The following is a 17816-nucleotide window of genomic DNA, read 5'->3' as shown; positions in this document are numbered from 1 at the left end:
TGCTGCTGCTCATGAATTATTCCACAGCCTGCCAGTCGTAGTGAGTGTGTTCCTCCATCGAGGGAGCAGTCAGAGAGGACGGAGCGATCCAGATGGACTTCTCCGCTCTGCCCAACACCAACCACCCTCAGAGGTTCCTGCAGCTGGACGTGGGCATGCTGCCGGCCTCACACGGGATGTTCCAGGTCGGGGCGGTGCTGAGCAGCCAGAGGCACTGGAGCAACAGAGTCTACTCTCAGAAGGTACCATCATGTGTTCACACCTCTCTCCTCTCTATAGTCTCTGTTAGAACAATCTCCCTGGTCCCCGGCTTGAGCTTCAATCTCAGGATCCATGTATCTGTGATCCTCTCCAGAATGGAAGTAGTCATCACATACAGAGCATCAACTAGTTCCTGAACAGTGTCCTTCACATGCTGATATCCAAGAGAGGGAGTCACCCAGTCACAAGATGGAGGAATAGAAAGCAGTATTCAATGTTTACTTCAGATTAGCTCCACGTCAGAAATGATCATGCTTGTCATATGTCTCTCTCCATAGAGGCTGAATCATCATGTTAATCACATAGCTATCACATGCCTCAAACAGTCCTGATGCTCTTCTAGGTAATCACACATCCTGTCATGTTCACAGCTACAGTTGATACCTTTGATATCATGTGACTCTGATATTGGAAGAAGACATTCAGTATTTTCCTAACGATTGTGAGCTTTGCTACGGATGTATTTGTTTCGTTCATAGTGGAAACCCCTGTCTGTCTTCCTGCAGTGTGTTTCCTGAGTGTTAAAAGATGACGTGTGACTCTTGATGGTTCAAATATCCAGTGGCACGTCGAGTAAAAGAGGTGTGAGGTTCTCTTGGTGTTCACACACACACTTTTGCACTATCACCGCTTAGTCTTCCTCGCTGTGCAACAACCCATACATGTGCAACAATAACACACAAACATATCCATTATACTCTTCTAATCGATTTCCTGCATTTTGTTATTATTTGATGTATGTATGAATGCTGCGTGTCTTTGTTGTCTATTCTGAATGTTTTGATGGCACCTTAAAAGGAGTAGCTGTACTCTTCTCGTTGTACTCGTATACATGACAATAAATGCTTCTATTCCATTCTAACAACCGTGTCTTATACTCTCCAACCGTCTCAGGAAGCTGTATATCTTAAGTTCCTCACAAATGATTCCCAACCCAAGTAGATTATTTATGAAGTTCATTTAGTCAAAGGGAATGATGTCTTGGCAGAGATCATCCTCGTAAGTTTCTGGCTTGAAATAGGAGGACATGCTGTGTGTGTAACACGTTCCACCCTTTATCTATACAGTCTATTGTTATACCCAGAGATCAGGGCTACAGTCTGATGGTGTTTGATGCAGAATACAGTCAAGTCATCGGTTGATGTTAACGTCGTTGTGATGTTGGGCTTGTCGAAGGCGGAATTTCCTGTCATTTTGTTAGAGTCAAAGTTTAATCTATTGCTCTAAAAGTGGAAATCTTACAAAAGCAAAATGCATTTCACCCTAATGTGAGATAAAGCTCTCTTACATTATGAGCATGTTTCCTTGATGTTTTTTAAATACTGCGCACGTGTTGTCAAGCATGTTTGCATCTGCAGATAAGAATATAAAAGCATAAACACAACACAATTTAAACAGAGGTAGGAAGTAGTGGAGTGAAAATACTTCATGTAACTTCTAACATGTTGAACTCAAATACCTGTACTTTCTACTTCTTACATGTTGAATCCAAATACCTGTACTTTCTACTTCTCACATGTTGAACTCAAATACCTGTACTTTCTACTTCTTACATGTTGAACACAAATACCTGTACTTTCTACTTCTTACATGTTGAACCCAAATACCTGTACTTTCTACTTCTTACATGTTGAACACAAATACCTGTACTTTCTACTTCTTACATGTTGAACTCAAATACCTGTACTTTCTACTTCTCACATGTTGAACACAAATACCTGTACTTTCTACTTCTTACATGTTGAACCCAAATACCTGTACTTTCTACTTCTTACATGTTGAACACAAATACCTGTACTTTCTACTTCTTACATGTTGAACCCAAATACCTGTACTTTCTACTTCTTACATGTTGAACACAAATACCTGTACTTTCTACTTCTCACATGTTGAACACAAATACCTGTACTTTCTACTTCTTACATGTTGAACACAAATACCTGTACTTTCTACTTCCTACATGTTGAACTCAAATACCTGTACTTTCTACTTCTTACATGTTGAACACAAATACCTGTACTTTCTACTTCTTACATGTTGAACACAAATACCTGTACTTTCTACTTCTTACATGTTGAACACAAAGACCTGTACTTTCTACTTCTTACATGTTGAACACAAAGACCTGTACTTTCTACTTCTTACATGTTGAACACAAATACCTGTACTTTCTACTTCTTACATGTTGAACTCAAATACCTGTACTTTCTACTTCTCACATGTTGAACACAAATACTTGTACTTTCTACTTCTTACATGTTTAACACAAATACCTGTACTTTCTACTTCTTACATGTTGAACACAAATACCTGTACTTTCTACTTCTCACATGTTGAACACAAATACTTGTACTTTCTACTTCTTACATGTTGAACACAAATACCTGTACTTTCTACTTCTTACATGTTGAACACAAATACCTGTACTTTCTACTTCTTACATGTTGAACCCAAATACCTGTACTTTCTACTTCTTACATGTTGAACACAAATACCTGTACTTTCTACTTCTTACATGTTGAACACAAAGACCTGTACTTTCTACTTCTTACATGTTGAACTCAAATACCTGTACTTTCTACTTCTTACATGTTGAACACAAATACCTGTACTTTCTACTTCTCACATGTTGAACACAAATACCTGTACTTTCTACTTCTTACATGTTGAACTCAAATACCTGTACTTTCTACTTCTTACATGTTGAACACAAATACTTGTACTTTCTACTTCTTACATGTTGAACACAAATACCTGTACTTTCTACTTCTTACATGTTGAACACAAATACCTGTACTTTCTACTTCTTACATGTTGAACTCAAATACCTGTACTTTCTACTTCTCACATGTTGAACACAAATACTTGTACTTTCTACTTCTTACATGTTGAACACAAATACCTGTACTTTCTACTTCTTACATGTTGAACACAAATACCTGTACTTTCTACTTCTTACATGTTGAACTCAAATACCTGTACTTTCTACTTCTCACATGTTGAACACAAATACTTGTACTTTCTACTTCTTACATGTTGAACACAAATACCTGTACTTTCTACTTCTTACATGTTGAACACAAATACCTGTACTTTCTACTTCTTACATGTTGAACTCAAATACCTGTACTTTCTACTTCTCACATGTTGAACACAAATACTTGTACTTTCTACTTCTTACATGTTGAACACAAATACCTGTACTTTCTACTTCTTACATGTTGAACACAAAGACCTGTACTTTCTACTTCTCACATGTTGAACACAAATACCTGTACTTTCTACTTCTCACATGTTGAACACAAATACTTGTACTTTCTACTTCTTACATGTTGAACACAAATACCTGTACTTTCTACTTCTTACATGTTGAACACAAAGACCTGTACTTTCTACTTCTTACATGTTGAACACAAATACCTGTACTTTCTACTTCTTACATGTTGAACACAAAGACCTGTACTTTCTACTTCTTACATGTTGAACACAAATACCTGTACTTTCTACTTCTTACATGTTGAACTCAAATACCTGTACTTTCTACTTCTCACATGTTGAACACAAATACCTGTACTTTCTACTTCTTACATGTTGAACTCAAATACCTGTACTTTCTACTTCTCACATGTTGAACACAAATACTTGTACTTTCTACTTCTTACATGTTGAACACAAATACCTGTACTTTCTACTTCTTACATGTTGAACACAAATACCTGTACTTTCTACTTCTTACATGTTGAACTCAAATACCTGTACTTTCTACTTCTCACATGTTGAACACAAATACTTGTACTTTCTACTTCTTACATGTTGAACACAAATACCTGTACTTTCTACTTCTTACATGTTGAACACAAAGACCTGTACTTTCTACTTCTTACATGTTGAACTCAAATACCTGTACTTTCTACTTCTTACATGTTGAACACAAATACCTGTACTTTCTACTTCTCACATGTTGAACACAAATACCTGTACTTTCTACTTCTCACATGTTGAACACAAATACTTGTACTTTCTACTTCTTACATGTTGAACTCAAATACCTGTACTTTCTACTTCTCACATGTTGAACACAAATACCTGTACTTTCTACTTCTTACATGTTGAACTCAAATACCTGTACTTTCTACTTCTCACATGTTGAACACAAATACTTGTACTTTCTACTTCTTACATGTTGAACACAAATACCTGTACTTTCTACTTCTTACATGTTGAACACAATACCTGTACTTTGTACTTCTTACATGTTGAACACAATACCTGTACTTTCTACTTCTTACATGTTGAACTCAAATACCTGTACTTTCTACTTCTTACATGTTGAACACAAATACCTGTACTTTCTACTTCTTACATGTTGAACACAAATACCTATACTTTCTACTTCTTACATGTTGAACCCAAATACCTGTACTTTGTACTTCTTACATGTTGAACACAAATACCTATACTTTCTACTTCTTACATGTTGAACACAAATACCTGTACTTTCTACTTCTTACATGTTGAACCCAAATACCTGTACTTTGTACTTCTTACATGTTGAACACAAATACCTATACTTTCTACTTCTTACATGTTGAACACAAATACCTGTACTTTCTACTTCTTACATGTTGAACACAAATACCTGTACTTTCTACTTCTTACATGTTGAACACAAATACCTGTACTTTCTACTTCTTACATGTTGAACACAATACCTGTACTTTGTACTTCTTACATGTTGAACACAAATACCTGTACTTTCTACTTCTTACATGTTGAACACAATACCTGTACTTTGTACTTCTTACATGTTGAACACAAATACCTATACTTTCTACTTCTTACATGTTGAACACAAATACCTGTACTTTCTACTTCTTACATGTTGAACACAAATACCTGTACTTTCTACTTCTTACATGTTGAACTCAAATACCTGTACTTTCTACTTCTTACATGTTGAACCCAAATACCTGTACTTTCTACTTCTTACATGTTGAACTCAAATACCTGTACTTTCTACTTCTTACATGTTGAACCCAAATACCTGTACTTTCTACTTCTTACATGTTGAACTCAAATACCTGTACTTTCTACTTCTTACATGTTGAACTCAAATACCTGTACTTTCTACTTCTTACATGTTGAACTCAAATACCTGTACTTTCTACTTCTTACATGTTGAACTCAAATACCTGTACTTTCTACTTCTTACATGTTGAACTCAAATACCTGTACTTTCTACTTCTTACATGTTGAACTCAAATACCTGTACTTTCTACTTCTTACATGTTGAACTCAAATACCTGTACTTTCTACTTCTTACATGTTGAACACAAATACCTGTACTTTCTACTTCTTACATGTTGAACTCAAATACCTGAACTTTCTACTTCTTACATGTTGAACACAAAGACCTGTACTTTCTACTTCTTACATGTTGAACACAAATACCTGTACTTTCTACTTCTTACATGTTGAACCCAAATACCTGTACTTTCTACTTCTTACATGTTGAACACAAATACCTGTACTTTCTACTTCTTACATGTTGAACACAAATACCTGTACTTTCTACTTCTTACATGTTGAACTCAAATACCTGTACTTTCTACTTCTTACATGTTGAACTCAAATACCTGTACTTTCTACTTCTTACATGTTGAACCCAAATACCTGTACTTTCTACTTCTTACATGTTGAACACAAATACCTGTACTTTCTACTTCTTACATGTTGAACACAAATACCTGTACTTTCTACTTCTTACATGTTGAACTCAAATACCTGTACTTTCTACTTCTCACATTTTGAACACAAATACCTGTACTTTCTACTTCTCACATTTTGAACACAAATACCTGTACTTTCTACTTCTTACATGTTGAACTCAAATACCTGTACTTTCTACTTCTTACATGTTGAACACAAATACCTGTACTTTCTACTTCTCTCATTTTCCAAACAGGCTGGTTCCTTTAGTCTGAATGTGTGTTTGGTGGCGTGATCATTATTATTTAGAGTCATTGCGTGCCTATTGATTTGAACACGATCCGTGTATCCATAATTTCCTGGTCTTCTCTAAAGAAGAGGGACCAATGAAAACGTTGTCATGTTGCCGTTGTTCAGCATGGAAACATTCATTAGCTAACAATGACATTATTGTTCTATTAATATAAAGGGAGGTCAGGTACTCTTTAAAACAGCTGCTAGTTATGGGTACTTTTTACTGAAGTACATTTCAAAGCCCTCTTTACTTTTACTTGAGTAATGAAGTTTAGTCAGTACTTCTACTTTCACCAGAGTATATTTAAACACGAATATCTGTACTTCTACTTGAGGAAAGGATGTGTGTACTTTGCCATCTCTGATTATAATGGTCATCATGGAGGCTGTTTGTGTCTCAGTGTATTCTCTTCAAAGCCTCTGTGCCTCTTTGTCTCCACAGAGGGACCCCAGACCGAGCCGCCCCCCCTCCCCAGAAGCCTCTCCCGTGGTGTTTGATGCCAGATACCTGGAGAAACACATCACACCCGTCACCCTGAAATACAACATCAAGAGGAACCCTCTGTACACGGACATCAGACCCGTGGAAGAGTACGACAACAAGAAGACCAAGCCCTCCTGGACGGTGAAGGAGTTCGACACGCAAACAATCCACGGAAACCTGGAGGGGTATTTAAAGGTAAGGTTGAGCGGAGGCTGTGGAGGATGGCGGGATGAATGATCTGGACACAGTTTTTTAGAAAATCCCCTAGCTTTGCCTTGGTACTTCTGCAGACCACTAACTTAGCTGAGAACTCACTTCTATTGGCTAATTTACAGAGATAGCAAAAGTACTCACATCCTTTACTCAAGGAGAAGTACAGATACAGATGTTTAAAAATACTCTGGTAAAAGTAGAAGTACTGACTAAACTTCTTTACTCAAGTAAAAGTAAAGAGGCTTTGAAATGTACTTCAGTAAAAAGTACCCATAACTAGCAGCTGTTTTAAAGAGTACCTGACCTCCCTTTATATTAATAGAACAATAATGTCATTGTTAGCTAATGAATGTTTCCATGCTGAACAACGGCAACATGACAACGTTTTCATTGGTCCCTCTTCTTTAGAGAAGACCAGGAAATGATGGATACACGGATCGTGTTCAAATCAATAGGCACGCAATGACTCTAAATAATAATGATCACGCCACCAAACACACATTCAGACTAAAGGAACCAGCCTGTTTGGAAAATGAGAGAAGTAGAAAGTACAGGTATTTGTGTTCAACATGTAAGAAGTAGAAAGTACAGGTATTTGAGTTCAACATGTAAGAAGTAGAAAGTACAGGTATTTGGGTTCAAAGTGTAAGAAGTAGAAAGTACAGGTATTTGTGTTCAACATGTAAGAAGTAGAAAGTACAGGTATTTGGGTTCAAAGTGTAAGAAGTAGAAAGTACAGGTATTTGTGTTCAACATGTGAGAAGTAGAAAGTACAGGTATTTGTGTTTGAAATGTAAGAAGTAGAAAGTACAGGTATTTGGGTTCAACATGTGAGAAGTAGAAAGTACAGGTATTTGTGTTCAACATGTGAGAAGTAGAAAGTACAGGTATTTGTGTTTGAAATGTAAGAAGTAGAAAGTACAGGTATTTGGGTTTCAACATGTAAGAAGTAGAAAGTACAGATATTAGTGTTCAACATGTGAGAATCAGAAGGTACAGGTATTAGTGTTCAACATGTAAGAAGTAGAAAGTACAGGTATTAGTGTTCAACATGTAAGAAGTAGAAAGTACAGGTATTTGTGTTCAACATGTAAGAAGTAGAAAGTACAGGTATTAGTGTTCAACATGTAAGAAGTAGAAAGTACAGGTATTTGGGTTCAACATGTAAGAAGTAGAAAGTACAGGTATTTGTGTTCAACATGTAAGAAGTAGAAAGTACAGGTATTTGGGTTCAACATGTAAGAAGTAGAAAGTACAGGTATTTGGGTTCAACATGTAAGAAGTAGAAAGTTGTCAGAAAAATAAGTAGTGGAGTAAAGCACTGATACCAGAAACATTTATTTAAGTACAGTAACAAAGTATTTGTACTCCACTACTTCCAACCTCTGCTGATTTATTAGGACATTTGCACCAAAGTTGTGTTAATATGTATACATTATCCTCCTGAACAAAAAGTATAGATATCATAAATGTTCATTAGCCACAGATGACATTTTCTGAAATATTCGAAAATCCATTTGAGAAATCCCATCGCTTTGGTTCGAGAGAGACGTTGCAATACTAACAACAACTTCTGCAGACCACTTCCTCACTTCTATTGGCTGACTTATTAGGACATTTGCATCAAAGTTGTTTTAATATGTAGAGACTATCCTGCTGAACAAACCCTGTAGCTATCATAAATGTTTACTGACCACAGATTACATTTTCTGCGATATTCGAAAATCCAATTGAGGAATTGCTTTTTGTCGAGAGAGACGTGAGAGGCTGACTTCCAGCCTACAAAAACACCTCATCAGTGCATCACTAATGGATCAAATTAAGTAACAAATGTGACATTTACCTCATGAATTAGTTAGTTAATTATATTACAAAATTGAACTATCATTATTATATTACTTATTTGATCTTTGTACATTAATAACTGCAATTATTTTAACACAAAACGATATGTGCACAGACAGCTTAGAGCTCAATGTAGAGCCATATTTAGTATTTAAATAATGACTGAATTTATTTTGAATAAAATATGAAAGGTCTGAGGAACCAGTGAGCGCTGAAATGCTATCATCATAATATCCCAAATGTTAAATATGCCGGTTGCGAGCCCAACTGTTAGAAGACCGTTTTGACTCGTACACAAACTCGAACAATCCTGGTATCCATGTTTGTTTTTGAGTCATGTGACCGATGGCTTGTCCAACATTTGAGGTTTTTTTATGGTGTCTCCAGGAGGAAGAGAAGACGGCTAAAGACCTGGACTTCTGGCTGGAGGATCTCTACACACCGGGGTTCGACTCGTTGCTGAAGAAGAAGGAAGCAGAACACAAAAGAAAAAGACTCTGCAAAATACTCTCCGTGTTCCTCCTGTGTGTCGGTGCGGCTCTCATCGTTATCGTAGTGCCAGTGTTGGTTCTGCAGAAGAAAGACTGATTAAAGAGGACATTATGCGAAGTGTTGCTTACATACTGAGATAAACGGACCGACTCGACCTCTCTATGAACGACACATTGCTTTCTTTAGGATATGAACTCCAGAGCTTTGTTTTCTTTCCTCAAAACGTAGCATAAGAAAGATTATGCTGCTGGGTGAGACTCAGAATCAAGGTGCAAACTTAGAAAAACACCAGGTGATTTTTACCCTTATGTTGTGTTCGGGTCTCCCGTGACCCGTTTCAAGTTCAAATTATATATATACGCTCTAGTTTTTTTTTATCTGAACAAGGCTTCATGATATCCTCTAACAGCTATAAACACTACAAAACAGATTTTGACAATTTGAGCCCAGTCTGAAGGTCTCTAAAAAAAAAAAGTGTATAATTTGGTGTTGGGGTCTGGGGAGACCCTGCAGAATTGTTGTGGGTCACTCTGGATCAAATGTGGCCCAATCAAAATTCATCTTTGACTTCAGACACCCCTCCCCCCCCCCCCCCCCCGCCCCCTTCATCCACTGTAACAATAATTTTTCGCAACATGCACCTGGTCTCCCCTCCCTCTGCCCCCCTCCCCCCACGAACACGAACACTTAATAATACTAATAATAATAGATTTAATTTGTTCGCGCTTTTACAGGTGCTCAAAGACGCTTTACAGATATAGTGAAGAGAAAAGAAAAGAAAGGAACAACAAATAAATATATAGTTAAAGTTGAAGTCAAATAATACAAAAACAATCACACATGAAAAGCCAGATTGAAGAGGTGAGTTTGTGTGAGTTTTTTGAAGGTGGTGAGGTCAGTGCAGTCTCTGATGGGTTGTGGGAGTGAGTTCCAGAGGGAGGGGGCAGCGACGGAGAAGGCTCTGTCCCCCCAGGTCCGGTGATTGGTGCGGGTGGGGATGGATAGGAGGTTGGCTTCTGATGAGCGGAGGCAGCGGGAAGGGGTGTGGTGGTGCAGCAGGTCTGTGAGCTAAGGGTTGATTTGAACCTGAACTCACACATGCACGTGTGCAATATGTGGTGTAATGTGTTTTGGGGCCATAACATTAAATTACAACAGGATTGGATGGTTATGAATGCATTATAAGTGAGTTATGATGTAGTTAAAACAATATTGGATGATAGTCATTTATTGTGTGTGTTTTGGACTGAGATAAATCATGGGTCAAAATGTGCCCGTGAACTCCATGAATGGTAACAGCTTTCGAACACAAGGGTTAAAGAAACAAATCCTCATCGTCTTCACCACATAACCTCTTGGTAATCAAAATAAATCAATGGCTTCTGTTCAGCAAGCGCTTCTGATTCAAGGCTCATTAGAATATATGTGATGTTGGGAGCTGCCGTCGTCATTTTTGGGCACACTGAGCTATTTGAGAAGGGGGTCTTAAAGAGGCAGGTGCTGAAACACAGCGTTTTAGACAGATTGTAAACACAGGTATGTTCAAATAGATGATATGAGAAGAGAGATGTGTTTTTTTTAAATAGTGAAGCATGAAAACCTGTTCTGTTAGAATCCCAAAATACACGTTTATACCTGACATTTGCTTTAAAATGCCCCCTTTAACGGAGCATATGTTTTAACGGTGACATTTTACAGGCTATACTGACTGGGATAACTGGGACTGTATACAACATGGACATCCCATAGTGTCCCCAATAGTTTCTAAAGCGATGCCTTCCAGCTTGGATCTGGCTTTGCTGCTTATTGGGACAGAACATCTGATTCAAACAGAGAGCAGCCGCCATAGTTTAGACTCTCAGTGCAGCCAACATGTGAAACAAGATGTGACCACAAGGGGCTTCACACAGCAGCTCGTCACCTATGGAACATCTAGTGTTTAACATCCAGTGGCTTCACTCTGCTGCAGTGAGACTGGTGGGGTCCAGGGCAGCTCCGTGAGGCGTCCATCATCTTTCAAAGAAAATCACATCCATAAATTCAATAAGACCACCAACCCCGACAGCATCTCCAAATTAACATAATTTAAGGGCCCATTATTAAACTATTATTCAACAATAATAATATAAGATGGGCGGGTGTTACCTTGGTTGGTTATTGACTAATGGTTGCACTCATGCAATCCTACTTTTACCTTTGATACATTAACTTCATTCATCTATTTCAATACTTAACATTTTGAATTCAGGACTTTCGCTTGTAGTGTATTCAGACCAAAGTATATCTACTTTTCACTTTAGTAAAGGATCTAATTAGTTCTTTACGTGTACTGTTTGATAAACTACAGGAAGAACTGAACCTTCAATGACTACTTTTGATTTTGGTACTTTAACTATATTTTGATGATAATGCTTTTGTACTTTTACTTGAGGAACATTTTGAATGCAGGACTTTTACTGTAAGAGTATTCCTACACTCTGGTACTTCTACTTTTACTCAAGAACAAGATCTGAGTACTTCTACTTTTACTCAAGTACAAGATCTGAGTACTTCTACTTTTACTGAAGTACAATATCTGAGTACTTCTACTTTTACTCAAGATCTGAGTACTTCTACTTTTACTCAAGTACAAGATCTGAGTTCTTCTACTTTTACTCAAGATCTGAGTACTTCTACTTTTACTCAAGTACAAGATCTGAGTTCTTCTACTTTTACTCAAGTACAAGATCTGAGTACTTCTACTTTTACTGAAGTACAAGATCTGAGTACATCTACTTTTACTGAAGTACAAGATCTGAATACTTCTACTTTTACTCAAGATCTGAGTACTTCTACTTTTACTCAAGATCTGAGTACTTCTACTTTTACTCAAGTACAAGATCTGAGTACTTCTACTTTTACTCAAGATCTGAGTACTTCTACTTTTACTCAAGTACAAGATCTGAGTACTTCTACTTTTACTCAAGATCTGAGTACTTCTACTTTTACTCAAGTACCAGATCTTCTCCCCCCTCTGGTAGTATGTCAGTCTGTTATCCTGAGATGTTTGACCTGTAGTCCTAAAGATTACCAGAACAAACCACTAGAGGTCGCCACAGACGCAAAATAAACTCACGATGAAGTTGAGTTTTAGCAGATGGAGTATTTAGTTTAAAACATATTCTAACCTCTCTTTTAATATCCAGTAACACAAAAGGAGACTCCAAATATTCTGATTTCATTTGATTTATTTATTGCAATAAAGATGTACAAAGTATTGTTAATCATAAATGTTAAAATGTTAGAAAAAGCATATCTGTGGCCGTTAACAGTACAGTGTATAAAACATTACTGCTTCAGGTCGGTTCCTTCCTGGAGAACAGCTTCGATCTGCTTTTGAGCAGATGTCTTTTCTTTAAAAAGCATCCCAAAAGATAGAAATACACAGACTCAAAAAGAGAGAAAACAAGACACAATTTGCTGAAATCAAAAAAGGCAACAAAACAATAAGAGAGAGAAAAAAAAAATCAACATGCAAATTAACTTACAACCAAAACCCAAAAGAAAAAAAACTACATCTGTGGAGAAAATCCTGAACTAAAATAAATATCTTTCTCCACATTTAAATTCGACATAATTACCTCACTCCCTTAATGTACGCCAATAGACTAAGAAGTTTATTTACAGGTTAGTTATTCTGCAGTGTGGACAGGGGGGGGGGGGGGGGGGGGGGGGGGGGGGGACAGAGGAGGAAGAGGGGACTTTGGCAAAAAAATCCATTCAATGTTAGGAAATCATGACGTCAAACAGGAATGAAGACACTAACACTATAATTCAGCTGTAAAATGTCGAGGAAGTCTTATTTTAAGACCCCCTCCAGGTCAGACTAATACATTTATATATGTGTGTGTATATAGGCATATATATTCTTTAATATACAAATATAGAGTAACCCGTGTTCTTGTTTGTAACATCGTTTTCCTGTAACAGTAAGGAGGGAGGCTTCGCAGCAGGACTGGAATGAATGGATCTTATACTAGATTTTTGTTATAGTGCACAACAGCGCCCCCTAGTGCCAGAATATTTCCCTAGCGCACAGTGTTAGTTTGATGACAGGAAGTGCTGTACACTCATTGCTAATTGTTGAAGCAGATTGACAGTGAAACAGTTTAACAGGAAGTGACTTTAAAGTTTGTTGTGTTTCATAAAGTAGACTAAATCAAAGCAGCAGAGGTAGAAATATCTTGACTTGTAGTCCCTAGTTTAGGTCAAGTATACCTTTCATGTCCTTTTCACAGCCTCAACGCAAACAAGGGTGCACACAACTTTCTCAGTGAGGTACTCAAATGAGTAACTGGACTCAGTGTGTGGTACTCCAACTTCTGGCTCCCCTCAAAGTTCCCATGAAGCCCTCCGTATCGCGAATGTCAGCGGGGGGGGGGGGGGGGGGGCGGGGGGGGGGCGGGGGGGGAGAACACACGGAAACTCTGTCGTTGGGTGATCTAACCGCTTTGTGACACAAGTGACGGTACGCTTTTCAGATTGTTGCCGCGCATGCGTACCTGCGTACCACTTATGTGCACCCCTGCACATACACCTGCAACTAAAAAGGGTCAAAGGTTAAAAGCATTACGGCTCCAACACCAAGACCTATGCTAATGCTAACAGTGTGTTAGGAAGACATGTTGGCTTTAGGAGGGGCTGTAGCACGCTATGAGTGAGCAGAGAACTGCAAAGGTTTACAGTTTATCTCCCAGCATGCTTTTAATGAGCATGGGTATGTATATAGTTAGTGTGTCTGTACTGATGCATGAATCACATCACATGCATATCATATTTATCAGAGTCCTGGCTGGGAGCAGAGTGGCGGTGCAGCTGAATGCAACAGCACACTGAAGCTGACACACACACACACACTTCATCTACATGATGAAAACAAGAGGAGACTAGAGCTAGCGGTAGTGTTCATATTATACAGTAAAGTCAACAAACCTAAGCTTGTTTCAAGTTGCATTCAGAAGGTACATGACATTAACGAGCTAACGGTTAAAACGGCCCGTTTCCGTGGGACACGCAGAGAAAAATGTACTTTTTAAATAAAGAGAGAACCCTGTTTCCTTTCATTTGTTGTGTGGCAGTTTCTCAGGATAAAGCTTTTCTTCTGTGTTTGAATCTATTCTCACTTCCCGGCTAACAGCTGGGGAACTCTGGGTAAAACACATTTTGTGATGAACTGCAGTTAGCAACACATGATTCTGCTTATACTCTGGCCTCTTGGGTTATCCGCCTTTTTAAAGACTCAGGATAATGTAGCGTCAGTGTTGGTACCACTTAAGTGTTCAAACACACATGCAAATGAGGTGTTTGTTTCAATAGTCCATGTTTAATCTCCTGCACAGCCAATCATTATAGTTAGTAATCCATTTCAAAACGTACCAATAACTTCCTGTCGACATATTTCATCTCCCTTTTTCCATGAATTTGATCGCTTTGGGATATTTTTTGACCTCATGTTGAGACATTTTAATTCACTCTTGATGTGTCTTTGCTTTCATTTGGTCGGCCCGGGGTCAACATGCAACCACTTAAGAGTTTCCACAACTTCACATTCAGCTTCTTAAAAAAACCGTCACCACTCAAAGACAGTGAGTAAGAGTTTGTTCAGTAAGAACAAGAACCAGTTTAAAATGTGGGCGTACAGAGCGTATCGGAGAATAAGCCCCGCCCTCTGGCCAAGTCAATATTCTGTGAGTGTGACAGAACAGAGTTGTGCTGTGGCTTTTGTTTGGAGACATGCTACCCTTAAACAGTGCCTAACGTGACCGTGATATATAAACGGAGGCGGGCAGATGCGTTCACATGGACATTTATTACAAGTCTGCAACACAAGCTCATATGCATAGAGGTATATGTTCACTCCGCCTCAAAACATTCACACGTCACATCCTCTCTGCCCAGCTAGACTAGGACACACACACACACACACACACACACACACACACACACACACACACACACACACACACACACACACACACACACACACACACACACACACACACACACACACACACACACACACACACACACACACACACACACACACACACACACACACACACACACACACACACACAGGCGTGAGTGCTACTGTGGCACTAAGTGGACCTACAGTAAGTAACAGACTAATGCAAGGGGACTAAATAAAGATGCATATACGGGTAAGAACATAATTGTGCTGAAACACTCTCATAACACGTAACCAATGGATCTCCATCTGCATTCTCCCACAAACCGTCCAGCCAGTATGGCTTATAAACAGGAATCATGACAATCGTTAGCGTTAAGGCAAAGATTAGCTTGCTGGGTCAATCGTTTCCAGGGGGAAGAACCGTCCACGCGGACACAGAAACACAAGAGTTGTTGAAAAGGAACGACTTCATTGAGTCGCTCGGCAGCTACATGGCGATGGAGAACATGGCTCACATCTTTTCTGATCTTACATTTCAACTGTGTCGAGTAGCTGCTGTGAGTATCCAACAGCTTTTAAAAAAAAAAAGAAAAAAGGAAGACATGTAAGTGAATACAAAATAAAAACGCCATGGCCCCGAAATAAAGTATCGATTAAGGTTAAAAGTCTGAAATCAAGTGGACACCCTTCATTAAACCCAATCCACTCGCATAACCACAATGCTCCTACTAAGAAGGAAACACATTCAAAACTAAATAAAACAATCTATTTATGCACTAATATAATAAGTAATATTGTCAATCTGGATAGAGATTATAATTGTTCCGTCTGATTCAACTGGAAGGCACATCCATAAGGCTTCAGAAGGTGTTGCATGGTTCTTCCCAAATATTTAAAGATAACAACAACAGGGGGATTATTGCTGCGTCACAAGCTAATAAACAGCTGGTTCCAATTATTAACAACAATTATGACATCATCATGAGAACAGAACAGCGCCTGAGAGAGAAACCAACGTTGACATGAGGAAATGAAAAGAGACATCTTGGAATAAATAAAATAGAGAGAGAGGAGCAGAGTGGGGCAAGTTTAAAACTACCATCCCTAACCCAAAATCACTGACATTCCTCCATCATCGTCATCATCGCAGGGCTTATATCACTTCATCTCTTTTCATATTACCAGCTGTGTGTCCGCAATGTTTCTGGAGTGGCTGTGCGTCGACGTGAAGTCGTTGGCTCTGGATCTGGGATGTGTGTGTGGGTCTGATCCCAGAGGCAGAAGTTGGATGTGAGACTTAATTTTCTTGGATTTTCGTTTTCCGTGTGTGTGTATGTGTATGTGTATGTGTATGTGTATGTGTATGTGTAGCTGTGTGTGTGTGTGTGTGTGTGTGTGTATGTATGTATGTATGTATGTGTGTGTGTGTGTGTGTGTGTGTGTGTGTGTGTGTGTGTGTGTGTGTGTGTGTGTGTGTGTGTGTGTTTAAGAGTAGAAGGTGAGGACGCTCTGGTGGTTTCCGCGCACCAGCAGGAGGGGAGGCAGATCTTTGGACAGAACCTCCAGCCAGGCCATGTACAGAGCGGAGGAAACGGCGCCTTTCCTGGCCAATGGCATGCTCCTAAACACAGAGAGGGAGAGGGAGAGGGGGGGGACGAAGAGGAACATCGTTAATGGGCTTCATCGATACTGAACAGACACTTTGCTTATTCTTCCTTTCTTGCGTTTGTTCAATTAAAGTTCCCCTATTTTACTCTTTTTCATCAATATATCACAGGTCTCAGATATATCCAGAGCCTGTCTCTGATTGGCTGAAACACCAAACAGATCATTGCAGCATTACCCATAATCCCCTCTGTTTCAGCCCTGTTTCCAAAGTGCTGATTCTCTGTCTGTTACTTTAGATGAAAATAAGGAGCCCCTCCCCACGCCCCTCTGAGAGACATTTGGTTACAAAGAACTCAATGGTGCTCTAGGAGGAGATTCAGGTGATAAGGTGGGGGGGGGGGGGGGGGGGGGGGGGGTTACCTTGGTTGGTGATTGGCTAATGGTCACACAAGACAAAAAATCGTTATGACATCATAAAGTGGCCAAAATCTGATCAGCTCATTTTCAGACAGGTTTTTATAGAAATGGATCAAAAAGAGAGAGAATCTTTGTTCCTGAAACTTTCAGAGTCTCTTTCCACAAAGGGGACACATGTTGATGTAGAAGAGACATGAAGAAGAGGGGACACATGTTGATGTAGAAGAGACATGAAGAAGAGGGGACACATGTTGATCTAGAAGAGACATGGAGAAGAGGGGACACATGTTGAGAAGAGACATGGAGAAGAGGGGATACATGGTGATGTAGAAGAGATATGAAGAAGAGGGGACACATGTTGATGTAGAAGAGACATGGAGAAGAGGGGACACATGGTGATGTAGAAGAGACATGGAGAAGAGGGGACACATGTCGATGTAGAAGAGACATGGAGAAGAGGGGACACATGTTGATGTAGAAGAGACATGAAGAAGAGGGGACACATGTTGATGTAGAAGAGACATGGAGAAGAGGGGACACATG

The 17816-nt window shown here is 38.9% G+C and overlaps 2 protein-coding genes across 3 annotated transcripts in view; one reads left to right on the top strand and one right to left on the bottom strand.

The window, feature by feature from the left end:
- On the top strand, positions 1-9785 carry minar2 (membrane integral NOTCH2 associated receptor 2). Its single transcript, XM_079660895.1, has 3 exons — positions 1-242; positions 6707-6943; positions 9194-9785. Exons 1-3 carry the CDS (start codon positions 93-95, stop codon positions 9392-9394), a joined length of 588 nt encoding a protein of 195 aa, XP_079517021.1. The 5' UTR covers positions 1-92; the 3' UTR covers positions 9395-9785.
- A 2722-nt stretch (positions 9786-12507) lies between these two features.
- Positions 12508-17816, bottom strand: part of slc12a2 (solute carrier family 12 member 2) — a 69096-nt gene continuing 63787 nt past the window's right edge. For both annotated transcript variants that reach the window (XM_079658774.1, XM_079658775.1), the window contains one exon: positions 12508-16869. In XM_079658774.1, coding sequence (XP_079514900.1) covers positions 16734-16869 — 136 coding nt within the window. In that variant the 3' untranslated portion in view covers positions 12508-16733. The remainder of the gene's footprint in view (positions 16870-17816) is intronic.

This window comes from Notothenia rossii, assembly GCF_949606895.1.
Source record: "Notothenia rossii genome assembly, chromosome: 11".
NCBI classification, from domain to species: Eukaryota; Metazoa; Chordata; class Actinopteri; order Perciformes; family Nototheniidae; genus Notothenia; species Notothenia rossii.
The sequence above is the reverse complement of the archived record's forward strand: the minus strand, read 5'-3'. Positions and strand labels throughout refer to the sequence as shown.

What these genes read in the sequence shown, in the direction of transcription:
- minar2 (XM_079660895.1), top strand. Translation starts at nt 93, where the DNA reads ATGGACTTCTCCGCTCTGCCCAACACCAACCACCCTCAGAGGTTCCTG. An exon ending in ACAGAGTCTACTCTCAGAAG is followed by an intron (nt 243 to 6,706) that starts GTACCATCATGT and finishes TTGTCTCCACAG; the next exon opens with AGGGACCCCAGACCGAGCCG. An exon ending in ACCTGGAGGGGTATTTAAAG is followed by an intron (nt 6,944 to 9,193) that starts GTAAGGTTGAGC and finishes TGGTGTCTCCAG; the next exon opens with GAGGAAGAGAAGACGGCTAA.